Raw genomic sequence first — 27,033 nt, forward strand, 5'->3', positions numbered from 1 at the left:
TCTTAATAAAACAGTAATTTATTTTTGACTGAAAACTAAAATTGTCTGAACAGCACATTACAAGGGCATTGTTAAGATATTTTCTCCAAGGCTCAGTGATCACTTTCATACAGTACACTTGGCATGTACACACAATCTCCTTCAAATGAAAGGAAAACAGAAAAGAATACTAAATAAGCCAGTTTGCAACAAAAAAAAAAAGAAAAAAAAAAGAAAAGAAAATCCATTGATCCTGTAGAAAGATGACCGAGCATTTTGGTTTAGTTCCAAGCCACAAAAGAAAGAAACCGAATCGCCGGGCGGTACAGCAGCACAAGAGGCACAAAAGACACAACAAGGACATCCCAGAATACTCTCACACGGTTTTTAAAAGGGAGAAAAGTTGAATAGTTTCCATCGTCTTGTTCCGTACATTAGTTTTTTGTAAGCAAAGTGTTGGTAAACTACAAATTGAAACCTAAATGCTGCATTTATTAAATACATAAAAATCTGTAATTGTAACAAAACCTTTCCTCTGGGTGGGAAAGTTGCCACGACAGACATGAAGGCGGGAAAAAAAGCAGCTCCTTCTGACTTGTGCACAAAGCAAACACAGCCACTTTTTTTTTTACCCTCGACTACTAGACCCTCTCTGCCAGTTGTTCCTTCTCTTTCACAATCATTCACAGACTGACAACTTCACACAAAATAAGAGTGCTGGATAAAAACATGAGGTAAGGAATAGGTTTGATTATAGATCATGCAGAACATGCAAAAGAGCAACAAAAAAGGAAATGTAGGGGAAAAAGTAGGAAAAAAAGGTTGTGCATTTAAAAAAATAAAGAAAAAAAATAAACTACTTCCACAGCTTTGCGTCTTTGGTTATAAAGTAGGTCGAACCATTTCACAGCTTTTCATCAGACCAAACCCCTTAATAATTTCTGTATTTCACTAAGAAAAAAAGGTAAATTAATAGATTTCTTTATCGAAACATCCCATCACATCTTAAACAGGTGTTCTCCTGTACACACCCTACTTTCTCTTGATACTTTACAAAATATACATTCAACCTGGATTTCACCCAATATATAAACTCAGCTTTAGTGTTAGCACTATTTCATGACATTTCTATAATAGAACTTATTGCCTACTTTATTGAGATCTAGTTGTTGAACGAGACAACCAAATTTAATACCTGACATTCTAAAATACCAAAAAGAAAAAAGGTTTTTTGTTAATAAGTATATCCATGACATTGTTCAGTTACATTATGAAAATAGCAGCCCTGAAATAAATAAATTCAAATACTAAAACTGAAATAAAGGAGAAAAGGTATGATTCATGTCAAAGTACGGTGGCTCTAAGAAGACAACAAGCTTTTTGTTGCAGCATAACGAGCTGAGGCTCAACCCCCAAGCCGAGGCACCCGCATGGCTTCCTGCTACTGTCGGGGGGGGGGGGGGGGGGATCCTCTCCCGAGGCCCTCCGGCCTCTTCCAGCTGGGGAGCGACGGATTGAGGGTCCTTGGAGGACGGACCCCAGTGGATGTCACAGGACCCTCGTCACTCCTGTGTGGTCGAACCGCCCCTTACCACTTGTTGCCCAGTCAGAAAAAACAAAAACCTCCGTGCCCTTTGACCCCTGTCCTCCTGCACCACAACTGTGTGCACCCGCTCGCCTGATCCCTCGTCTTCTTGCAGCCCACCACGGGGACCCGATGAAGACGTTTTTGAAGGGGGTTTGTTGATGTCTTAATAATGTGCAGCCCGGTAACGGCAGCAAGCGAACCTCAAAGCGCGGCTCTCGGTGGCAAACAAAGATGTCGCCGCTTGGCGATTTCCTCAAACGGAGCACACGGAGGGCGGAGTCGAGCCGTTTCGCTTCATGGAGCCAAGGAGACGGCAGCAGTCGGGTGTCTTTCCTGACAGGATCTTCCAGTCCCGTCTGAAAAGTCTGCGTTTGAGCGCGTGTAACGGGGTTCACGCCGAGGTGATGTTGGGCCGATGGGGGGCGCTCTGACTCCCTTCGCGGTGAGCCAGGGGGCCGTTGTTGTTGTCGATGGCGACGAGCGGGTGCTGCTGCAGCAGCGATGGAGGCGTGCTGCCGCCCTGGTGGAGCTGACTGGAGACCTGGCCCAGCTGATCCGTGTTGGCCAGCGACTTCAGCACGGCGTTTTCCCGCTCCAACATAGAGTTCCTCTCGTACAGCTCCTTAATCTGCTCCTTCAACACCTCCACCTCCTCGCGAACCGCATACATCAGGTGGCTCTTCACCAAGTCCTGGAGGAGAAACTAACATTAGCACTCGGAGGGAAATAGATTCCACCCACACACATAGCTAGAAAAAGTGCTGTGTGTGGGGAAACATGTGGGGAACAACTCACCATGGCTTGCTCTATCTTGTTATCAATTGCGACGACGCTGGCACCGGATGCACTGTGGAGACAAAAAACGACAACACTTTAGCGTGACGTCAGCGGTTTAACTTTGATTAAATGCCCAAATCGGTTGCAAGACATTGATGAGTTCACATGAAGTATAAAACGCCCATTTAGAAGAATATATATATTTTTAAGTTATTGGAAGTGTCAAAGACTTTCCAAAACTATAAAGAGTGAGTGGAAAGTGGAGGCGAAGAAAAGAAAATAAGAACTTGTTACAAATATGGTGCAGTTTTTTAAAAACACAAGGGGCAGCCTGTACTAAAGCAGCATACTGTGGGTTTACACAAACAAGCATTAGGGTTAGGCAATAAAATACTTTGCAACAGGCTCCACCTGTAGCCAGTCATGGGTCCACATTACTCTCCAGGCCGGTCTACTGCTCACAGAATTAAATAAATAGCACAGCAGCTGTTTTTAAAAACCTATTTTAAAAGAAGCGCTGCCTCATAAAGGACTGCGTGCAGCAGCAGGAGCTCTGATAACAATCCTCCTGCGGATTGTTTCAACAGAGTCGCGATGACATCAGACTTTTCAAATCAGACCACAAATACCTGGAGAGGTTTGTGTGATCCGACCGATAAGAGGAGAAAGCAGATTCAATTCGTTTGAGGTACAAATTTAGCGAGGGACTGTTGGATCAGATTAACTGTATGAACCAGCCTCACAAACGACACATGGGTTCAAAATGTTACAAAATTAAAAACATTTAATTCATTCATTTCAGACACGACGAAGGGACAGAAACACTTCAGACACTCGGGACACCAAATGAGACGATTTCAATGTCCACAATGGCCTGAAAAACGTGGCTGGACGACAAAAGGCATCGCGCGCGTTTTCATAATAACAAGAGCAAGAGAGAGCGAGAGAGAGAGAGAGAGAGAGAGACCCCCCCCCCCCCCCCCCCCCCAAAAAAAAACTATGTTGGCAAACAACTACCAGCAAATGCGCGGAGCAGACGGATACCACGCGCACATAGAAGTCACCACGCCGAGGGAAACGCACACAGACACGCGGCGGGCAGAGAGCGGGCGCGCGGGTATTTACCTGGCGCAGCGCGCCCTGTAACACGCCAGGCGGCCCGGCGGGGAGCACGGCAGGCTGTAGCTCATTCTGCAGCGCATGTTCTCTGGTTCCGGGGAAAGTTTCTGCCGTGGGGCTGCTGCGCTCCTCGGGGTGGAAACAGGCGAGTGGTTCTCGTTGGCGTGTAGAGCGGAGGAGCGCGTGTTAAATGTCCCCCGGACACGTGGTGCGAAAACGAAGGGGGCGGAGTTAAGCGTCTCCCTCCCTCAGACTTGTAAATGCCCACACTGTTAAGATTCCGTTGAATTTAGAGTCTAAATGCATGCTAAAATAGGGACACTTCCCCGAACAAGCGAACGGCTGCGTTGTGGGACATGAAGGCCGCGAGAGGAGACATCAGGGACAACGAGCGTGTCCACGAGTGGTTTTATACACAGGCTCGATCCAAGTAGCCCGTCAAAGTGAATGGGGGCAGCCTGAAGGAGTAACCAGACATTTTAGAGAGAGAAGAAAGTATTTGTTGCTGTCCATTGTCCAAGGAAAACAAAGCAGACTGGACATTTGATTCGAGGCAGCCATGAGGCGGTTTATATAAGGGCCGCTCACTGCGTTCACCTCAAAGTGCTGCCTTCCTCGCAGACTAGCGGGAGCACACATGCACCAGTCCCCCAAAACAAAGTCTCCCGGACCGCAAGGCAGCACGTTCCAACTTTGGACACCTCCGGCCCCTAAACCGAGACATCTGTCAGAGCCACCGTCGCGCTGCGACAACACACGGCCCGGTTCTTCTCCATGAGGCCCAGTTGTTGGACTGTCACCGACCTCTTGTACCCGCCTCGACTCTGGAAGCAGCAAAAAGGTGTCAGCTTCACGCTCTCCATGGAAGTATTTCAGTGATGAACTTTATGTCATATGTACCGAGCAGCTGCGCGTGGCCTCATCTTTCCCTCTGGGGGCATCGCACGATGTCTTAGGGCACCAGAACGCTAATGCGTTCTCCAGAAAAAGGGCACAGATGCAGCGGCGCACGTCGTTGTCACAAAGCATACCAACACTCCCTGTGTGGGGGGGGGCGACAGCTGAACAAATTAGACCTCGGCCTTTCAGTAACCCTCCCCTGCTAAGTGTATTTCAAAACAATAGCTGCCGCTCTCTTTTCCGATGCAGAGACCCCCCACCCACCCCACCCGCGGCCTTAGTTTTGTAAGGTGCAGTTCGGCTGCTGCGCCAGACGAGGTCGGCAGAGGCTCCGACACAACAGAGCGGCTGTCGGGACTTTCCTAAATGATCACTCAGAGAGGAGACAAACGCACCGAATGAACGTGGAGCTGTAACGAGGCGCAGGAGAGCTGAACGTGGCTCCTCTATTGGGCCCCGAAACCACCCAAATTACAGATGTCCTATTAGATCAATTAAATCAAGTTGAGCTAATCAACACAAATACACAAAAACATGGACACATGGGATTAAAACGGTTGTAGGGAAGTTTAACCTATTAAACTAACCTAGGAAATATGTCTTGTCGAGGGGGAATGTTGTTGGGAATTATTTTGTTTATTCTTAAGGCCAGTCATCACAATGCACTTAAAACAGCAACTTAAAAAGAAAACACTTTAGGCCAATAGTCATTCCAGTGCCTAGGGGAAAATAGATAGATGGATCAAGTGGATAAGATAAGGGACTTGTTTTGCCACAGCTTGCTGAGATTTAATCTTCATCTTTGTGCACTGGGTTAGAGTAAAATTCCTACTTGCATTGCACAACGTTGTGAACCAGAAACCAAAATGAATCGCGTTTGTCACGACGCAAACCTGAAACTATTTTCTTGTATTTGGTGATGCAAAACTTGAAATCCCCCGAGACAACTGCTATTTGCGTATTGCACGGAAATAGTCAAAAGGTGAAATGGGGTCAATTTGTTGGAAGAATACAAATTTGTCGTAAGCCGTGTTGTTGAATGGTGGTCCATACTCCAGGTAGATACAGTATGAACGGCAAAGTGACTTTTCAATCTTGCTTACTAATCAATGAATCCACCAAACCTTTCTGAAGGAAAAAAAAAAGTTAACACGAAAGGGTCAAAGTGTCGAGCACATGGTCTGGGCGACCAGATGAAAACTGCTATTGTCAGTGCCATTTTTCACAGGTAATATTCTTATTTAGTCATAGTATGCTCACTTTTAGCTGTAGAAAAGTCTTTGAGGCTCAATCTTGAACCAAGTCCCCCATTGACCCAAATACTTCCTCCCCGGAACATTTGCACAGTGGGTTCTCTCACCATGGAAACATATGGACACATAGTGTTTTAATGTACTAATCTGTTTATATTGTCAGTTCTTGCTTGTATATTTTTATCTTCTTTTATTCATATATTTTATTCCTATATTGCACCAAGTCAAAGTCCTCTGTGTGCAACATATGTGGCTATAAATGGCTTCTGATTCAGACACGTTTTTCTTCTTCTTTCCTTTTAAAATTGCTGCGATTTGATCAGGTGCGAGCGACAACTTGTATTACTTGATGCCTGAATGCCAGCATGCTCATCGGAAGGCGTATTAACTACCATGTTTACAGCATTAACAAGAAACCACAGCTAACACGGAACTGGAAAACCTTAAAAAAAAACCATAAATAATGACGTTTGCATATCGCACTGCAATAGTCACAAACCAAACAATCCCTTTTAGCCACTTCTGTCAGTCGCACTGGAAGGCCTCGAACAATGGCGACAATTGCAGGATGTTCAAAGCGTGTTAATATGTGCCTCCGAAAAGGTTTCAGATGGTCGGGATGTGTCGTCTACAGAAATGGCGGCCCGGGCCAACACAATGGACACTGAAGGCAACCAGATGGACTCACGGAGACCCCTCATGTGGGGGGGGGTTGATATGTCTAGCGTGCACTCAAAGCGCCCCGAGTAGGTGTGTAGGCCGCCAACGAACTTCCCAGTCAACAGACCCGAGGAACTGTCCCACGCCAACCCTCGCTGGTTACATAATCCCCAGACCGGCGCACAAATAGCAAATTCTGTCGCTGTGTGACGTCCCGAAAAAAGGCCCAAAAAGCCCGTCTACCCCCGGACACTTCCACCGGATGAACCGGACGCCAGGGAGCATGAGAACGGGACGACGCCCTCGGGGACTGAACGCAAAGAAGATACGTACTCAAGAGACGGCGGATGATTGCTCATTTAAAAACGGCTTAAGGCGGACCCTGTTGTTTTAGCCTTTAAGAAAAGACCCCTAAAAAAACGGCTAAAAAGGATGTTTGTACGTGGCGCCCTTAAGCTTGGTTTACACTCGCCGGAGTGAAGCCGACGCATGGAGCTTTACAGTTAGTGGCTTACGGTCAATGTGTTTTCACATGTCAGTTGGTTCATTTGACCGCTGGCGTTGCGTAGAATAACTCGCGAGTACAAACTAAGCTCCACGACTAAGCCACAGTGTAACGTGACCATCAACCTCCGTACGCAAATACAGCGGGGCACCAAGGGAAGGTGTCGCCATGTGTTGAATAAAAAGACAACAAGACCTTCCGCTCGCACCGCGTGCCTCCACACCAGATTTTTACTACTTTTCCCCTCGGCCTCCCTGAATGGTTTTGGCCGGTGCAACTCGTTTCTCTCCATGTGGAACAAGACCTCAGTGGAATGTGTTAAAAAGTAATAGCGTCGCTAAAGCGTGGCTTTAAGGGGAAAACCCTGGCACCAACGAGCCTCTGTATGCAGCGGAGCATTCATCACGGGTTCAAGGACTTGGTCTCACTTGGTCCTCCTCACTCAAGTGCGGGTATCGGGCGTCACACTGATGTCATTAGGCAGCACGCTGCAAAAACACCGACGCATGTCTCAGCTGCTGCGTCTCACTCCGGCTTTCGCACAGCTGGAGCGTCAATCGTGACACAGAGGACATCGTTTAAAAGAAAGTTATCTCAAAAGATTAGAAATGGGCCTCGTGGCCAGAAGCAAATGTTTGCCATTTGTGGTCCGGTGGTGGGGATTAAGAACCTATGGCTACATTATGCATCTCCCAGGAGTGAATGCCTTTACTGACTGGGTGTGAAGCAAGACATTGCTAAAAAAAACATTCCTGTATAAATAAAAGGTCAAATGTTGGGGGATTTTTCCAAAGACGAAGTTGACTAAGATGACTGTTAAAGCGGCAGAGAAAAATGATTATGATTTCCATCCATCAATTCCTCCCCACATTTAAAAAGAAAGGCCTCCTTAACCCTCAGATCAGAGATCTGCACAATGTCAGGTCTTATGTCCATGAGGCGCTGGGGGGGCCTCCAGTAATCCTTTCAAAATGATGTGCCTACTGCTGAATGTGCGGGTAAGAAAGACCCTGAAATTGAATTGATTACATCGAGTCGGTGTCAAGAGAAAAGGCCCATTTGGTTTGAAAATCCATGACCAGATGTGGAGCAAAATAGTGATTCTTTTTTTATTTTTATACTTTCCCTTCCTGTTGGCGCATCGCGCAATAAGCAGCAGCTTTCCCACGTTTCAGCGTTTCTCCCAGTAACGCCATGTTTGTTTCTGTGTCATAAACAGGGGCAGCATACCTGGTCTGGATCAAATAACTCCCGGTGGCTGAGCGTGGGGCCACTAATCAAGTGTGCTCAGCTGGAATATAAATCTGCTCTTTCTTTATAGTCCTTAATCATAAAGTTGATTATTGTGGGCTGCAGGCAGTAAAAGAGCTGCTTCACTTGGGACCAATCACGGCCTCACAAGGTTTCCATTCAGCACACCAACAAATTGCTTTCCTGGAATGTTAACAAATGCAGAGTGTAACTTCTAATTCAGTTAGGGTACAATTAATTAATCTCTCTTGTCGAGCTGATAATAGACTTCAGTAGAGCTGCAGAGGATCAGGCGAGGGTCAATCATATTTTGAGCTCAGGAAATGGCCGACCCGTGGCTATTCATCAGCCTTTAGACCTGTGGGGGATCGAGGGGGGGGTGGACACTGCATGGGAACTTTAAGATCCGGAACGGGAAGAAAATAAGTTGTTGTCTCATTGGAAATGAGACTGTATTGTATGTGAAAAAAAAAAAATGTTCAAAGCAGTAATTTCCCGAAGGGCTCCTTTCTGCCTCCAAACGATCCATGTGCAATCCACTCCTCACTTCCAACAAGTCCGACCTTGCCGTGAAGCTGGCTCAGGGCGACTCCATCACGTTTACCTGTGGATCCCTGAAAAGCTTTTGACTAAAGCGTCATTGTGAGTCACGGAGCCCACAGGCCAACTGGACTGGGAACTCAAATTAAACGCACTCCCTTAACGGCTTCTGTTGCACCGACGTCTTATGTGGACCGGCTCGTTTGAAGAAGAATGTTTTCAAACGGATGTTGATACACGCTCACTGCGGTGCATCACGCATTCTCAACCCAGGAAAAGTCCCAGCGTCCATGGATCTGTTGCCGTGGAGATATTTGATTGGGGCCGTGGGATATCATTTCGTGGCTTAGCAAGCCAAACACACATTCAACCAAAAAAAGCACACACTTTAATTCAAAAGTGAGTTTGTTGCCGTTTGTTGAGAGCCAATTAAATATCCTTGGCAGAGAGTCAAGATCTCAAACAGCCTCCATGAGAAAGCGCATGGAAACAAAAAGAGTCCGTGACTAATGTAAACCACGTACATATCTACTCACAAATCAAAGGCCACTGGAATTAATTTTCCTACAGTACCGACTGTACTTGACAGGTACTCACATGTTCTAAGTTAATTAACGATCTGTTGATAATGCAGCATAACTTCCAAAGACTCCACAACTACGCAGTACGATCTATATAACAAGTCCAGAAATTCCCAAATATTCTGCACTCTGAAAGCAAAGGGGTATGAAGTCTACAAAGACCATGACCTTGTTTTAGAAATGTTAATTTACTTACATGTGGAAGCTTTTTATCCCTTTAAAACACCCAGGAGACAGTGGTTTATGCTTGCTATTTAGACTACTACCTCAATAGCATTATCTCAATGTGGTTCTTTGAACAGCTGTGCACATCAGTACCAGCGATAGAGGCGACTGAGTGTGTGTTTGATCCCCTGTCCTTGTTCATGTTCATGTAAAAACTGTTACACTTAAATTATTGACTTCAATTATTGACTCCTGTCTTTCCCCCCCCATAAGTTTTTTTGGCATAGTATAGTATTTGGCAGCTTCTCATCTAAAAATACAGCGACTTCAGAGAATCTGACGTAATACAACATGACCCGTGTCATGTCATTTCACTGGCAGAGGCTATTTGCAGTGCTGAACCTCCCCCCGGACCCTGTGCACGGCGTAGGGGCAAGAGGAACCCGGGCACCGGATCCGTGAGACATTGAGAGCGTCCCCAGAAGTGTCACTAAATGCAGCCGGACGCTCCCTACAGTGCCGTCGCTTGGCATCGCGTACAGAAATGTGCGACTTGACAAACTAATTTAGTTGTTGCTGTCGCACTCCCTTTCTAGTGTAAAGAAATGATTCATTTATTTAGTGGCTCTTCAACCCAATCCTATCCATCTTAGGGGGACAAACTATAACGGTTCTTTTTGGAACATTCTTTACCTACTAAAACGTGCAATGTGAGCGTCAAGGACATCAGCAAACACTGCAAGTAGAACGATAACTTCCTGAAAAACAAGACGTGTTTTTCGTAAAATGACACATCAAGACTCCGTAAATAACAGCGAAACTAAGAGTCGAGATGGACATTTTCTTGTAGGGTGCACGTGGTTCTAGTTTAGATCTAGTTTAGTCAGCCAGTCCAGGCGACACACACACACACACACACACACACACACACAAGCTCATACCCATCGTTGAGCGGCTTTGACCCTCGCAATCTGTTAGGCCGGAAAGCCTGGTAGAAAGCAGTGGATGGGTTCCTGTATTTTAATGGGGGAGGAAACAAAGACAAGAGAAACATGAGTAAAGGAAAGGACAAGTGGACTCAGAGAGCGAGAGCCTGAATCACCCCGGGAGGCCGGGTCAGAGGAAAGGCCTTATCGTCTACTACACATTCATACCCACGCTGCATCGACCTAATATCGCTCCTTGTTAATACCCACTTGGAATAATATCAAGATCAAATAATAATTATTAAAAAGGTGTCGATCTCATTTAACTATGACGTGGACGACGTAACCCACCGTGATCATGAACAAAATGCAGTATTTATACGCAGTATTATGGACTGTGCTAATGTTTTAAACATTTGCTGGTACCACCATAACAATTTATTTTCTAGGATTTTTCAAGAACAATAAAACAACAATGTGTAAGACCAAAAAATAAATAAATGGAAAATGCTTGTTTGTACATAAATCTGTGAAGCCCAGAACATGCAAATTGCCTGGTGGGGATTTGTTTTCATTCATGTTTCATGTGTTCTCATTATTAGTTCCAATCAATTATAACTTCATGCAGTCTCAGGTCTTACAACACAAGGCGTTAAATTAAATACCTGTTTGCTTGTTTTAGATTGACATGAAACTTGTATTTCTTTTAACTCACTAACACATGATTGAGACAGGAAGTCAACTCTTCCCCTCATCCGTTAAGGGTCATGAATTTACCAATACTTTAAAACTACTTGGCCCGACTGACTCTAAACAGGAGAAGTGAGATACAATTACAAACTACATCAAATATTTAGCAGCTTTCAGGTAATTGGTAGCACAGGGTGGAAATGTTATAATCTCAGCTGTCGTGACTGCATTGTAGAAGACAGATGACATTTTGTTCTTCTTTGCTTTTTACCCGACTACGGGTGAAAAGTGTCTTAATGAAGTTAAAATGAGCTTAACACTTAAACTGAAACCAAAAGGTTGGTCAATTACAATTTTAAGTCATTTTGCAATCTGTTCTTGAATAGCACTATATTCTTGCAAATTAACTTAAGTCACTTGAATTTGGTCAAGGTTTTTCGTCACAGGATTTAGTCAAGTACAATAACTGAATTCATTTTCAGCAAGAAATATTCCTAGTGACATTTGTCACTAGGAATATTGTCATTTGTGGGTACAAGCAGGAGGTGAAGCGCCGCAGTACGCGCTGCTGCCGGGTCAAAGATCACAGGAGTCAACCTTGTGTCCACACTCAAACTGTAAAACAGGAAAGGCTTGTCCCACTATAAGAACCGGCCGGGTCCACCGGATGATCACCGTCGCGTGTGAGTGATTTCCAGCCGCGGTTCCTTTTCAGAGCCCGTCCGCCGCGCCCCACACACAGCAGCCCAAGACTGTGACGCCGCCGAGGTATTTAGACACCGCTGACGTTTAATGAGCTCGGAACCACACACTTTAACACTCGGGCGGAGATCTTGGCTCTCTGAAGGAATGAAAATTCATTGATTTATTGGGACAAGGGTGGAATTCTGTGCGCATTATGAGTTCATCTGGCAGATGGGAGGCAGCGTTATCCAGAATGGGCGCTCAGAAGAGAAGCAGCAAATTTAAAGCTAAGAATAATGGAGAATTGGAGGCGTGGCATCCAACCTCAGGGGACAGTACACATCCGTGTCTCTAATGCATCAGGTGCCTGAAGGTGTAGAACGCATTAGTTGGAGGCACCTGGGATTATGAAAAAGATTTGTTTTGGGTGCTTTTTGTGACTGAAAATCTAAACGATAATAATGGGTGTTACACCCTCTGACTTTGGTAAACGGTGGACCCGTGGCATCTATTGAAAGAATGTATTGAATGACTTTGACTACTCCTCCTCGTTGTGTGAAAAGAGAAAAGGTTGTTTGGTAGGAATGCAGATCAAACCTCCCTCTTGTTTCAGCCCCAAGTATAATTTGCCAAAGTACAAGTTTAGTGGGGACTTATCCTGACATTTGACTGATGTGGACCTGACTGCACTCAGGCAATGACTGCAACATCATTGCATCTGGCATTAGTCAAATGGAAATGGAGATATATATATATAAAAAATTGATATTGCGTGTTATCTTCCATCAAAAAAAAACAGTAGGGGTCGCAGTAAATTACTTTTCAATTACTATTTCAATTTGAATAACATCACAATCTGCACAGAATTAAAGTTCAACATAAGTTGGTTGTTTATTTGCTTAAACTACTTACACATTGAGCAACCACCATTCAAAAAGATGGATCTCCCATTCTGGTTGAGTTGCCTGGAGCCACACTACACGGTCAGATCTGAGCGACCGGTCCCTGGTCTCATGATTCGTGCTTGACAAGGGATTTAGCAGCTAGAACATCTGTCAATAGAAAAGTGCTGCTGCATAGAAGGCCTGTCAAGTCAAACATCAAAAACTATTTGCAGCAGCACACGAGATCTAGGACACAGAAATGACGGCAATTATTATTTCTGAGCAGAAAATAGTTACATGTTGTATAACAGCAGTGGATTTCCATGATGTGCTCGCTTCAGCCGAACAGGAACTTATAAAAACAAGTATGTCCACAAATCCCTGAGCTCTGACAGGTTAACAATCGTGGCACAACACACACAAGATAAAGAGCAGAATCGCAAGCAGGACTTTGCCTGTAAAGCTCCATTCAATCCTTAAGCTGCAGCCTGGGCAAACACGCGCTCCCCCCGAGGTCACTCAAGAAAAGGCCTCTGCTTTCAATGGAGCAAATTAAACTCTCTCCCTTTAGAATCACTTAAAAACAAGAAAATAGTAAAAAAAAAAACAATGTGCTGCACATCGCCGGCTCGAGTTGACGTCTATACCCCCCCCCCTACACCGCTCTATTCTAATGTTGCGCATACGGGAAATGGGACATGGCCCAGGCCACTGACTGGAAGACGCCGTGGGAGAGACAGGAAGAGGCTCAATCGCAAATTAGGATGTGACCCCCTGCGGGGGGCCAAAGTCGGGGAAAGACCCCGGCGGTTAGCTGCTGCTAACCGCCGACAACCTGACCCTGCCCACCCGCCTAACGCGAGAGAGGAACGGAGGCCCGTCCGGGTATTTGTGACTCAACCTAAAAAAAACTCAGCAAATAAGAGGCAGGCTCGAAACACCTCTGCAGAGACGGGCAAAAGATGTAAAGTCAGTGTAAGATGAGGGGAAAATGTCACACTGATATGCGCATTCTTGTATGTCTAAGTTAGACATAATGGTTACAGTGAAATGCGGAGGACTCAGGTGTAATTTAGGATCTGGGCTTTGCTCATCCGGCTGGCCCGCGGCTGATGGCCCGGGGCTACAAAGCCACCATGTCTGCTCAATTTCACTTTGTCGAGCTTGGGTTCAACGACTCGCCTGGTTAAATAAAGTGTAAAAGCGGTTCCTGGAGCGTGCGCTTGGCCGAGTGAACTCTGCCATACTGGCCGACGGGTCCGTTTCTGTCTGGGGCTCGTCAGCTGCTGGCCTGTCACTCTGGTGACTCTGTTTGGGTTTGATGTTGTCTGTTCTGAATGTTAGATGTAGCCACGCTCCCTGATTTGCATATAAGAACGTGAAATGTAAAACGGCATAATGAAATAAGTCTCTGGAAATGAAAAACGGCATTATGAAATAAGTCTCTGGAAATGAAAAACGGCATTATGAAATAAAAGACTCTGGAAATGAAAAACGGCATTATGAAATAAACGACTCTGGAAATGAAAAGTGGCATTATGAAATAAAAGTACCATGAAATAATTAAATGTATTTAATATTAATGTATTTATTGCCTCATTTATTTATTTCATGATGTATTTCAAATGCATATTTGATGTATTTACGTATTTATTCATTTATTTAATTTTGACTAAAACGGCATTCCATATTTATAGTGCCAAAGAAATATCCCTATTTGCAACTATTTATTCAGGTTACTCACAAGCTCAAAGCTCAACTGTGTTGGATAACCTTTTAACAGATGCCCGTGTTATAATTTACCCCGTATTTTTTATGAATAGAGCTTGAACACACAATAACCGGTTAACGTTAGCGGTTAGCTCTGCGGTATGTAAACAGTACATTTTTTGTCAGAAGGAGCAGATTGGAAAACAAAAGGGCAGAGTGGAGCCCCAAAAACAAGGCTGATCAGATTAAATATCCAATGAATATGTATGCTGAGAAACCATCAATGACGGCGAAGGGTTAGCGCACACGTTGAAGTTTAACTTTAGAGGCCGACCCACATGAAGAACACGGAGGCACGGCCGTGTGAAAGTTCAGAGCGACTCAGTCATGCTCACACCTGACCGGCGTGCTAACTGGCAGCTCCACATGCCTGCCCCTCGATGTGAGATTCCGCTTGCAGAACAGATGTGATCTTAATTACCAGCTCGGAAGGCTTTCTTAGGGGTTAAGATTACTTCTGTACCTCACTGCTAACGTACAGAGACAACTTGTTAGGAAGAAGTTTGGGACAAACCGCGGGGTGAGTCGGTGAACGACAAAAAAAAAAAAAAAAAAAAAAAGAGTCCTAGACCTTAGCGTCGCCGAGAAGACGGCAAACATGGCCCGCCCTCAAATCTCTCAATCACCCTTTCCTCAAACTACAAGCCTCTGTTGAGCCAATCCCACCCGATCATACAACACACACACACACACACACACACACACACGCACGCACGCACGCACGCACGCACGCACGCACGCACGCACGCACGCACGCCAGCTCAGCAGACGACAACCATTGAAAGGCAGCAAGAGAGGATGGATGACTCAAAGGCAGCTGCCTGCCCTGCTTTCCACACATCCTCATTACTCACTGTTCAGTCATGTCGGGGCTCCTCTGAAACCCTCACGTTCAGCCCTCGTTCCCGCACACGAAGACAAACTGGTTTAGCTTATTTAGATCAAAGGATGTTTATATTCATTTGACTTCTTCTCCATGCCTAAAGACTAAGCTCTTCCTCTACAAAACCACCTCAAGCCCCGCAACCGCCAAAAGGTGGTTAGCATTTTCCTTATCCTCCCCCTTCTTTATTGGGCTTTACTTGGTCTGAAATACATGTCCCCCGTGTACTTTCAGATTTACGGTTGCTCGTCATTAGCGTGAAACATGCTAAGAGGAGACCACTTGTGCCTCGTGGCTTATCTCGCTTTCACTTCCTCAACGTTGTGTGAGAACATCTGACTTTACTGTAAACGGACAGGGCAACAGACACCAAAATACTTTTGATGACTTCTGAGGAAACTCTGAAGCGCCACAGATGCCGGGTTAAAGTTTGAAAAGGACATCTGTGCTGCTTCAGCGTTTGTAAGTTGAATTTGTAGGATTCATGGTTTATGTGCACCTGCAGACATTAATATATAATCATCATTTAATAGTTTATGATGAACATCTTTATATCTGTATTTGCAAAAGGACGGCTAGCTTAATACTCACTTCACAATATTGTGAGCAAACGGCAAATTGTGAGAAGCACTTTCCTTCTTGCCTGACTGGTATCATGGAAACATGGAACTATCCTTCAGCTGGCCCAGCTAACCTTCTGCATATTTATTGTTCATTTTAGTGAGAAGGATCAAACCCATCAGAACACTATTCAAACTTCAGATCAGTCTAAACTCTCCCACGTCCAGTTATCCCATCTCCAGGAACACGTAGTATTAAGCTCGTGAAGATGAAACCGTCATTTGAGGCCATCAAGAGTTGACACACACACACACACACAGCGGGACGTTACCCAATCCCTCGGCTCAACGTTGCCTGCTCCGCTCCGTGCTCAAAGTGCAGGGTGGTGGCGGGGGCGAGCGACTTGGTGCTTACCTAACGTGTTGCTAAACCCTCCGAGAGGAGATGTCCAACCTGTTGTGTACCGAGACCATTTGGTCGGAAAAAAAACAACAAACAGCCACAGTTTGCACACGGTCATCTCATTCCTGGAATAGCCTGCGACATACTTTGCGGCTGATTCGAGGGCCCCCGGCTTGCAGCACAGGCCGGGTTCGTTGTGGCCGGCCCCCCGCAGCGTGCTTGTTTACTTGCTTTGGCAGGTCCACTCTAATTGGAAGTGATCCCCTGCTCACATCTTGCTGAGACAACAGGGAGGGTCCTGCTATGCTAACTTATTGAACCAGTCTGCCTCACACCGCTGGCCCCTTCAGCTGCTTTTTGAATCTTTATAAAACATTTAACAAACGCTGATGAGTATCTAAATCAAACAGACAAGTCGCTGGACAAATCACAGAATGAGGAGATTATTGTAGCTCTGCCTCAGTGCAGCAAAAGGAGTGTTACTCTTGTGTTTTAGAACCGCATTGAGTTAGTTGAAAATTGAGAATTGAGTGATTGCTGAACACGGAAACTTTCACAAGCGAAGAGGTTCTCTCTCCCGATTAATTCGAAAACCATTATGTTAATTGGGAGCCAAATTTAGAGCGAGAGTGTTAAAACCAGTTGGGGACAGACAAAAACACACAAGAGCCAGAGAGAAAGCCCAGATAGCATTGCAGGGCCAGTGGACCAGCCCCCCAACCCCACCCCCCATCACTAAAAAAAAAAAGAAGAAAAAAGCCGGCGCAGGCCCGTTTGCTCGGCCCGAGGCGTCCCACAATCACAGCCATTCAGGGCTCCTGGAATGTATCCCCTGGAAGTTCAGGCAGGTCAGCTATCTGTGGAAAATAAGCTGCTCCCTTGTTTCCAGGCACTGCTGCAACCAAACTACAACCCCCTACACACCCCATCCCAAATCTGACTCTCCGTTCCCCCCATTCCCACCCTCCTCTCTTTGTGTTGAGCTGTCAAACTGCCAAGGGATCAAATGGAATGATGGCACGTACAAGTTCAGTCTTACGAAACTTTTGACAATTTGCTGTCCCTCCCTATCTCCAGGCCTGGAAGACAGAGCGGCTTAGACTTAAAATTTTTAGCAACAGCTCATGGGTTAAACACGCTCCACAGCTTGTACAAAAGGACACGCTGCAAATGTCTCTTGAAAAAAAAAAAAAAAATGACACTCCACCGGGGCAGCCATTGTTTTCCAAACGGCAGGAGCCCCAGTTGGTGCCTGGACAACTCACAATTTCCGCAGAGTGGAACCTCGCACACACTTTGCAGCTGACCTTTCAGAAATCTCAGATTACAACTTAATGTGACATTCGATGTGTGCGAGGAGAAATAAATCTTGTGGTTATTTGAGTTTCCACAACAGCACGGTGACTTCATCAGTTGGCTATCGGACTTGTGGAGGCAGTTTCTAAGTTTTGCCCCCCGCCTCCCTTTTCAGTTGGACCAAGGTCCTTGGTTTGTTTGCCCATATGAGCAGGCAGTCTTTTTTTTACCTGGCAGGAGCAATGAAACACTGTTTGTGACGGGATGTCGGTCGGTTTGAATCCCCACACTGTCTAGGAGCAATGACCATCCACACTCTCCAATAGGCAAAGGCAGACTGTGACTGAACTATGTCTCCAGTGCGAAAAATGTCGGCTATGTACGCCGAAAGGCGAGTCATAGCAGTGTGCAAAAGTCGGCTAATTCCTCATTGCCCGCGGGAGATGTTCACATGCTACGTTCATTACTTCCATTTTCAGCGCTGGAAAAAAAGCATTTTCGGGTAAGACAGACGGCGGAACGACCTTGAGAAAAAAAAAAAATCTGACGTGAGGATGAAGGTGCAGATGTGCTTCGATTAATGTGATATTGGATGACTGGATTCGTCCCAGGGGCACGGTGTCTTTTCACCGTACACGAGACCGTTGCAGCGGGATGACCAGAGATGCTAATCAGAAATTAGCTCTCACAACCCCACACCCACAATGCTGTTCCACTTTGGTGACTAACTCAAAACAGAACCAAACAATGAAAGTTGGAACAGATTCCTCGTCGAGGCTCAGCCAGTGCAGAGAACAAGGAACCTGACAGGAGTTTGTTTATCGGTGTCCTGCTATATTTGGTTTTTCCACGAAATTTGTTTCATTTGTTCTACAAAGTTATGAGTTAACGAGGCATGCTAAATACAACTTATGTACAGAAGTTTGGTGCAAAAGGATCAACAAGCAAAACCATCTGGAAGGCTTTGGCAATATGCTGTTGAGTCAATTTGCAACCATGCTGTTTGACTTATTTTTCTGGGGGGGGGGTGGGGGTGCTGAAGCCCCACTGCAAAATGCAGCGATTTTGTTATAAATCTGAGGACACAAAAACACTGGACCAATCGACTTGATTTAGTACAAGTCTGCAGTAAAAGTGGCAGCATTTTATACTTAAATTATATCAGCCCTACTTAACATCCTATATTCACACATGTTTCTATCTAAAATGCAGCCTCATGGAAAAACTTAAACCCCCCAACTGGAAAGCAACAAATGGACAGTTTTTTTAAAGTGATGCGTCAACCTGGACGGGCCTCACGAGGACACACCGATAGCTTACGGGCTGCTATCATTGCAACAGGTGTGTGTGTGTGTGTCCTCTCTACCCCCCCTGTTCGCTCTGTCCTAACCTGCTGCCAGCATCACCATAGCAACACAGACAGCCACTGATGTCACTCATAAACAAACGGGCACATATAGGAAACGGGCACGGGCTGTTCCTCGTGAAATCAGTGACAACACACAGGTAGTTGACCCCCAGCACACAACCCATGTGTGATTGTGCTGGAAAAACATCCCTCTGTAAACAATGATTTGCCTGATGGATAACTAGGTTACAAATGACCAAAATCAGCCCTAGAAGACCACAACAGGGGTATGGAGTATGAATAAAATACATTCAGCATAGACAATGCACATACGTGCGTGTGTACTCCAGCTCTCATCTGATTGATTGTTGGCATAAACATCACCTCTCCAACAACACTTGAGATGGCCATCAAACACACCCTAACAATAGCAAGTGTTTACATTAGAGGAATACAGTAGGTCATTTGTTTGTATTTGCACGGCCTAGACCTAGACAGAGAGGAGAATAAAACGACGCCTACGTTTGGAGAGTCATCCCCTTCTCTGCGTGTGTTGTAAAGCAACCAGACGCTTGTGCCGCCCCTTAAAACACAAACTGTGTGTATGGTTAAGAGGAGGCTTGAGGGAGAGGATGTGGGTTTGCAAAGAAGCAAGTAACCAAGCATTGATTCGTGGGTTGCATCATTAACAAAAAAGGCTGAACATACAGAGTATCCTGTCTCGGTCTGTTTCGGATGGCTCACTACACTTTCAACGTAATCACTTTACACCCGGAGAAGGAATTCAAATGTTTTGTTCTTCCATTAATCCTGAAGCACAACCAAACATTTGAGCTCTAGCCTGCCTCATTGTGGCACTGGTGAAAGGAGAGGCATTCTCCACAGCTCGCTGTGTGACCACAGTGCAGAAGAATGCAAAAAGGATGTTTAATACGAGGGCAAGCTGCCAGACACACACTCACTTCCTCCAACATGCTTTGTGCCCTGCGACAAGAGAAGACTGTGCCTTACTTTGCTCATAGTGACAAATACTACATTATTGCCCAATCGCCCACTTCTGAACTAAGAAGAAGTTCATATACTAAGAAAATAAGAAGTGGTAAACAACATTTATGGAAGTGAAATCATTGCACAAATGGCATATTTGTGTCACATCCTCTTACCTGTCCTCATCTACATCCATTGTAATATGGATGCCAAACAGACTGTTGACACCAGGACTGGGCAGGTTGAAGCCCTCGCCGATGAACGGCTTCACACCATCTTTGCTCGCGAACACAATGGCACCGGGCACCGGATGGCCATCGGACTTCGGACTGAAGACGGAGGGGAGGCCCGATGCTGCTCCTCCGTTGAATCCTAAGGGCACGACAGGTCCTGTGCCAGGCGTCTGACTCGGCACTCCCGGAGGGGTGTCGACGGTGCAGGGCGCCGCGACCGGCGTGCCGGGGCCGTGAGTGGCGGTGGAAGTTGCGGGGGCTGTGCCTGACCCCCCTGAAGGCTGAGTCTGGCCCACGTGCTGCTGCGGGCCACTTCCCGGGAGGATGGGCGCCATGGCCGACGCATGTCCCGTGTGCGGCAGGAGACCCTGGGCTGAGGCGGCCTCGCTGCCGACCCCTCGGGCTCCTGGAACAGCGGGGGCGGTTAGAGGCGAAGGTACCTGGCTAGTCGGTGTCCCACCGGGAAGCACAGACACGGGGAGGTTCTGAGCGCTTGAGACAAAGTGCTGCTGGCTGTAGTCAGGCTGACCGGTGGAGTGGCCAGCGGGGTGAGGAGAATAGGCAAACTGCTGGGCCTGCGTGGCAGGAGCACCGTGGTGCACCCCATTGAGGCTGTTGGAGAGGAAGTTCTGGGGGGGCCCGGTGGGCTGGAAGGCACTCGCTCCGCCGCCCATCTGAGGAGCCGGGCTGTAGCCTTGCTGCGGAGCCTCTGAAGGGTGGGGGTGCGCGCCGGAGTAGCCACTGTCCGTGGCCTTCTCCAAAGTCTGTGCGGAAAAAGCACTGCTGGTGACCAAAGAGTTACTGGTGGGGCCGAGCCCACTGAGCCCACTGTCCCGGTCCACGCTGTGATTGTGCCTTACGGCCGGCTTCGTGCCATCCACAGTTCTGTTCGCGTTCGAATCCGAATCCCTCTCGTGGAACTCGGTGCAAGTCCACCTTCCCCGTCTGAAGGGTTCTCCGGTACCGTGGTCCAGCTTAATGACCCTGAAGCGGGAACTACAGCTGGTGCTGGTGGAGTTGGTGGCAGCGGTGACCAGATGGGTGGCCGGGCCCGGGACAGATGGGTGAGATGTAGCTGAACGATGTGGAGGGGCAAAACCGGGGCCCGTACTTTTATAACAGAGCCCCCCGTTGACGGGGGCCGCGGCGGTCGGGTGACCCCCCGGAGGCTCCCCGGCGTTGTTTGACGTTTCCTCGGATGAGCTCCTCTCGCACGTGCCGCGGTCGGCCCGACAAACGTCAAATATTTCCGAGGACACGTCCTCCGTCCGGGACTCGTCCGGATCGTCGAGGCTCTCGGTGTCGTCGGTGATCCTGGTCGTCCCCTGAGCCTGCGTAACACTCGTGATCTGGAAACAGCTTTTCTTCTTCGCCGGCATGTTCGACATGTTGCACTGCCAGCGGGAAGTCTTCTGCCAGGTAAAAACTAGTGCGGGGACGTACTTCACAGCGGAGGGATTCGACGCAGACACGTACAATCACAGGACATTTTCATTCCGTACCTCTTCCTCCGACTTGTCGGAGGAAAAAGTGTCCCCGAAGCCAGAGACGCCCCCAAAGAAACTCCCGAAACGCGCCGCGGTGTGTCCGGTCCCAGCAGACGGGTGACTGGTGCTTCTATCCCGGCTCTCTCTGACACCCGCTCGGCCTTGGCTGTGTCCCGAGAGCGGAGTTGCCAACAGGGCCCTTGTCAAAGTTCGTGTTCGCGCAGCTGCCGCCGGTACTTTAGTCTGAGGCGGGCCCGGTCTCGCAGCCCACTCTTCTCTCTCAGCTCTGTGTATTTATCACCGACGAGCTAACGTTAAGTTAGCCGATGTTAGCCAGTTTCCCCAACCTCAGTACAAGCATGTTTGAATTCATGATGTAAACAAACCCGTTGGCTTTCAGAAAAAAAAGAGTCTAATAATCCAGCGCTAGACGGCGAACACGTCTTGGAGTCTTTGAAGTTGTGCCTCTCGTCGCGTGGAAGGAACACTCTTGGCAGCTGCTCCTAGCTGACAGATAACCACTTTACCAGAGGAGGTAAAAGCTAAAGCTAACTGCTGCCTACCGCTCTCCTAACCCAACCACTCGACAAGATGGCAAGAGCGAAGTGCATTGTGGGTATTGGTGTCTAATTAGTTTTCTGTTATGTCAAAAAGTATATAAGCACAATAACAACACTACCGATTTTTGTATAGTGGTAAGCACATTACTTTTTTTTGTTATATTTAAATTTAAAATAGCTTAGTTAGTTTTATTTGACTAATAATTTATCTCTGAACTATCTCTGTCGCCACCGTCACTTCCGGGTAACGTCCAATCCGCTGGAAGCAGGAAAGAGTTCGCCAGCAGTCGGCAGATGTTCATGAATTACAAATACTGTTGTTGTTGTTGTTGTTGTTTTTTTATCTCTGTTACCTGGAATTAAAGTGAGATTTATTTTTTCAGACTTTCATATCCAGAGTCATAATGATATTCATAAATGCAGTCATTCTTAATGACAGATATGTGTCCTACTGCGAGATTATTAATAGCGTATATGATATAAATGTATAAACTGTTAAAGGATCAAAGTAGATATTATTTATTAGCTATAAAGCAGGCTCAACTCTTGTGAATATCACTTTTTGGATTGTTAGACCACAGCATACTAACTTTTCTGTATAAAGATGGTGTGAAAAGGTGGAAATACACAAACAATAGTAGTAGTATTCTAAAAATGATATCGTGACAGAAGACACTAGCTCAGAACATTCCACATCGGGGCAGTTACAGTATTTTTTTAGGTTGCTTGTGTTCACATCCCCTCATGTCCAGGAAGCAGGAAATGCCTCATACATATGGCCCATGACTATGGTAACCCCTAAGGACACAGTAAAAAAACATATTCAATCACGGATTACACTCCTGTTTATGCAAACCATTTATTAATAATTTGGGCCGTTTATTCCTCCAGATCTAATTAGAATTCTTGTGTAAATTACATCATTAGAGGTCAATGTAAATAACGTAGATGTTAAAAATGTTCCTTAGAAACAACTTTGTTTCATAGGAAACAGTCTAGGCCCACCCCATATATCTGTTTTTAGTTTGATCGTACAGAAACATACACACTAAAAGATGAGAGACGTTACGTATGTTGGAAAGAGTTCAGGAGCCTGTGGCCTGTAAAACACCTCTTTTCAGTAGATTATAAAGCCTCCGTAAGCCATTGCCCTGATCATTTAAAAATCCACACCTGTACTTGTTATATAGGACTCTGGGGACGCGTATGTAACTTTGGCGGCTTGTGTATTATTTTTTTAAATAACACATTTAGTCCCTAAAGTCGAATAAGTTTACCTTATTTCCCCTACACTATATTACTTACTTCATTCCCAGACGGTGACTCATTAGCAATGGATTGATAGTAGAGGTTATTGCTTCAATGAAGACCATTGAAGGCTTGTAGGACAATTTGTCACAAGATCAACATGTTTGAGAGCAGTCAATTCTGATCGGGGTCAAGAAGTAGTTTTCTCTTTAATTGCCGTCTTCAAAAAAGACCTACTGGTGGCACCTGGGGTTTAATACCATGTGATCACACAGTACGCGGTTACAGTTAACATGCAATGCATTCTTCGAGTCTCTCGGTAAAACTGCAGTTGTGGACAATAGCAGTGAAAAAAAACTCCCTACCTCAGCTCTCAAGCTCATCTTCCCATTCTAGCTGTCTTTATCTATTGCATTCTAATTGCTCTTAGACCATGTAAACTGTGTAGCAGATGGAAATGATACTAACTCAAGTCGATCAACTGAGAGAGGTTGAAAACACTATTGCCATATTATTCCATTGATACAACTGACTAATCGTTGAGATAAGGTTGCATAATTTCCGTTTGCCGACTCACAAGGTCTGTCTGATGAAAACAATTTCATGCAGTCCTCAGATAAGACAGAGGAGACGGAAAACAACTCAATCCAGATGTGGGTGGACAGATTAAAAAACACACAATATGTTTTGGTTTTCCTGTTGCAAGGGCTGGAAAAACAAATAAAGTGTCAGGAGGTATCAGCTTGTCTAAAAAATAACCACAGATTAAAAAAAGCCAGTGAACTAAGACAGGCTTTAAATAAGCGCTGAACATTACTCTCGTATGGACCTGAATATAACTCCTTCTGAAAACAATGTTGCAACATCAGCTCCAACGAGAGCCATAAACCCCGACGCCCTTCTTTAGTAGCGGGCTGCGCGTGGGCTTTCCCGGGCCCCAGCCAACGTGTTTGTGTAGCTGGATGTGTTTATTTGCTCTGGTCTGAGGGCAAAGACTAACAGGCTGTGCTTGCGGCGCGTCACAGTCCAGCATGCTGGGTCCACTTTCAGCGTGCCGCCGCAGAAACAAGACAGGCGTTGTACCGCTGTATTTTTGGGGCCCGGGGTCCTGGCCAGCGGTCACTGTCGGCAGCCCAACCTGGGAGACCACTGGCCTTTAGCAGAGCAGCATGGGGCCTGAGAGTGCACGTTCAACAAACACACTGAGCAAACATCTATCAGCCCTTGCTAAAAAAAAGGGGGGGGGGGGTCCCCAGAGAAAAGGGCACAAGGGGTTGGTTCAGGGCGACTTGACCAGCCTGTAACTGAGGAATGAAATATGCAGGCTTGTTAGTTTCTACCTGAACTCTTTTCTTCCCACGTGCCTGACTGCCAATAACAATGAGTGTTACATAAAGTTACGTTACTGTTGTGTGTGTTTCAGGGCGGAACTTAAACCCCTTTTTCTTCCACATAAGCCTCCTATTAGCTCCAAATATTCATGACTCACAGAACAGGCTTTAAGTCAAAGTCCGGTGTAGTTTTGGAGATCGATTGGTATATTTTCTCTGTTCAGCCATGAATGTTCCGCCTGTTGTTTTTCACTACCTCGTGAATTCCTTCAGAATAAGCCTATTGGTCATTCGTGGTTCAGTTATTACACAACATCCTGAGATTACATAATACTGGATGCGGATGACGTACAGTATTGTGCATAATGTCCGTCTGTATGGTAGAGCGAGGAAGAAAGAGCCTCCAAAGACTGGTGCAACGAGACAGGGCATATATTTTGATGCTTAGCAACTTTCACACTCTTTTGTAATATTTTTACAACCCGGCTGAAAGGCTCCAGCATAAATGAGAAACCAGATGACTGTAAAATGGGTAAATAATGAAATGAAACAAACAAAACAGCAGCTGTGTCTTGAAAGCGTCAATGGTCAGGCGGAGGGAATTTGAAGCTGGAACCTCACCAGGCTCAGGTGAGGGCAACAATAACATTTCTGTACAATCAGAATGTGTTTAAGTTCTTTAATCCCCCCAAATCACAAGCTACCAAAGAAACAAGGAGTACAAAGTTCAGGGTTTTGGGGTCTTAAAAGCATTACAACACAAGGAATAATGCCTGTTACCTTGAAAACGGGAAATACGCACAGATGAGGTAAAAGATTCTTGGTGGAAGGGATTTTCATTCTGTTATCCACAATGAAACACGTTTGATCCTTGGGGTCATTCTGCATCAGCTACAGACACAAGCGATATATATATATATATATATATATCATCCAAATGAAGCATTTGGCCTAAAAAAATAACTTTATTCAGATAATTCGGGTGTTTGTGTGTGTGTGTGAGTGACAGAGAGAAAGAGAGACAGTGGAACAAAAAACAGCTCCACTTTTAACCATAAGTGTATATTTACACAGGAATGTGTGCCGAGATGAACTGAAAGATCCACTTCAACAGGTTGATTTTTGGAATTTATGGCATTCGTTTGTTGAGACTACGCAACGTGATGCAGGTGCTTGGACAGGAGAAGATTATAGAGATGCATTAGTGAGGGAAAATCAAAAGGGTTTCAGTGATTCGCTTACGATTTGTCTCCACAGTCATATTGGTTATCATGATCATTCAGGAGAATATTTTGCTTCCAAGCAATAACTTCCATCACTGTCTATCTGTGTCTTTATTCTGATGAAAAGACATCTGAATGTTGGTATGTAGGAGTGTATTTATTATATATAGTATATATTAATGTTTTAATACTAAGAAAATAGGCGTACCACAGGTCGTTTAGCATCTAGAAGCTAGTATTTGTCCATGTTATGTCATTAAAAAATATTAACGCAAGCTCTGTGACGGTAAGTCATCTCTGTGCCCAGAAAGCTACAATCACTCATTCATAGGCCAATAAAAAGCTTTTGTGTTGTCTGATGTTTGAACTGATCTAATTGAACACTGGAAGCCGTGTCACGTGACGTGAATCATCTGTTTGTGTAACATGGGGAGAACATGCAAACTCCACGCCAGGATTCAAACCCCCAGCAGTAACATCATGAGTAACTGCTGAGTTACTGCTAAGTATTTGACTCTTTTTAATTTAACTCTTGTGGACTCTCTGTATATGTTTAATCATCATCATTATTATCTGACAACGTTTAACCTCCTGGCTGTAAACTGAGCATTACCAATTTGAATGCAAGTCCATAACTGTAGGAATCTGTGAAGCAATTGAAAGAGTTTGTTTTGTCATTTATGTGTCATTTATCATCTTCCGCCGCAAGCTAAAGACACACCTGTTCAGACTTTACCTTCACTAAAAACACTAAACACGTTGTAGCACTTTAATTGTACTTATAATGGCTCTTATCTATAGCAAGTTGTAGATCGGCTTATTACTTACTTTATTGTTTCTTGTTCTTCTGGGTTTGTATCCTTATGGTTGAAATGCACTCATTTTTAGTCGCTTTGGATAGAAACGTCAGCTAAATGACATGTAATGTAATCTCTATCTGTTGTATCTGTTTTGTTCAGTACAGCTTCACAGTTTCGCAATTGCTTCCATTAAAAACTTAAAAACACGCCGGTGAGTTTTGGGGAGCTGTAGACTGAAAGTGCTTTGATTTGGACAGTTGTTGCTTTAAAGCTGTCTCTTGTGAGCTGTTCAACTCAATGAGGAAGTTGAAAAGCACCTGCAGGCCAAAGTAAAACGCAGCGATTTAAGCGGTTCGCCTATGACTAATTATAAAATCACATTTTTTTCATCCATTCCTGCTT

At 45.5% G+C, this 27,033-nt stretch overlaps 1 protein-coding gene across 2 annotated transcripts; it reads right to left on the reverse strand.

Annotated features, from left to right (window-relative positions):
* Nucleotides 1-22,827, reverse strand: tsc22d2 (TSC22 domain family 2). 2 transcript variants are annotated; one of them, XM_078108297.1, is made up of 4 exons: nt 19,926-22,412; nt 10,260-10,331; nt 2,363-2,414; nt 1-2,258 (listed from the first exon to the last, which is right to left on the reverse strand). In XM_078108297.1, exons 1-4 carry the CDS (start codon nt 21,368-21,370, stop codon nt 1,959-1,961), a joined length of 1,869 nt encoding a protein of 622 aa, XP_077964423.1. In that variant the 5' UTR covers nt 21,371-22,412; the 3' UTR covers nt 1-1,958. The 2 variants fall into 2 exon arrangements, with proteins under 2 accessions (XP_077964423.1, XP_040040478.2); XM_040184544.2 differs by lacking the exon at nt 10,260-10,331 and having other exon boundaries at nt 19,926-22,827.
* Between the last annotated feature and the right edge of the window lie 4,206 nt (nt 22,828-27,033).

This window comes from Gasterosteus aculeatus, chromosome 8 (genome assembly GCF_964276395.1).
Source record: "Gasterosteus aculeatus chromosome 8, fGasAcu3.hap1.1, whole genome shotgun sequence".
Classification (NCBI taxonomy): domain Eukaryota; kingdom Metazoa; phylum Chordata; class Actinopteri; order Perciformes; family Gasterosteidae; genus Gasterosteus; species Gasterosteus aculeatus.

What these genes read in the sequence shown, in the direction of transcription:
- tsc22d2 (XM_078108297.1), bottom strand. Translation starts at nt 21,370, where the DNA reads ATGTCGAACATGCCGGCGAAGAAGAAAAGCTGTTTCCAGATCACGAGT. An exon ending in ATGGATGTAGATGAGGACAG is followed by an intron (nt 10,332 to 19,925) that starts GTAAGAGGATGT and finishes ATTAAAATACAG; the next exon opens with GAACCCATCCACTGCTTTCT. An exon ending in TCAAAGCCGCTCAACGATGG is followed by an intron (nt 2,415 to 10,259) that starts GTATGAGCTTGT and finishes TTGTCTCCACAG; the next exon opens with TGCATCCGGTGCCAGCGTCG.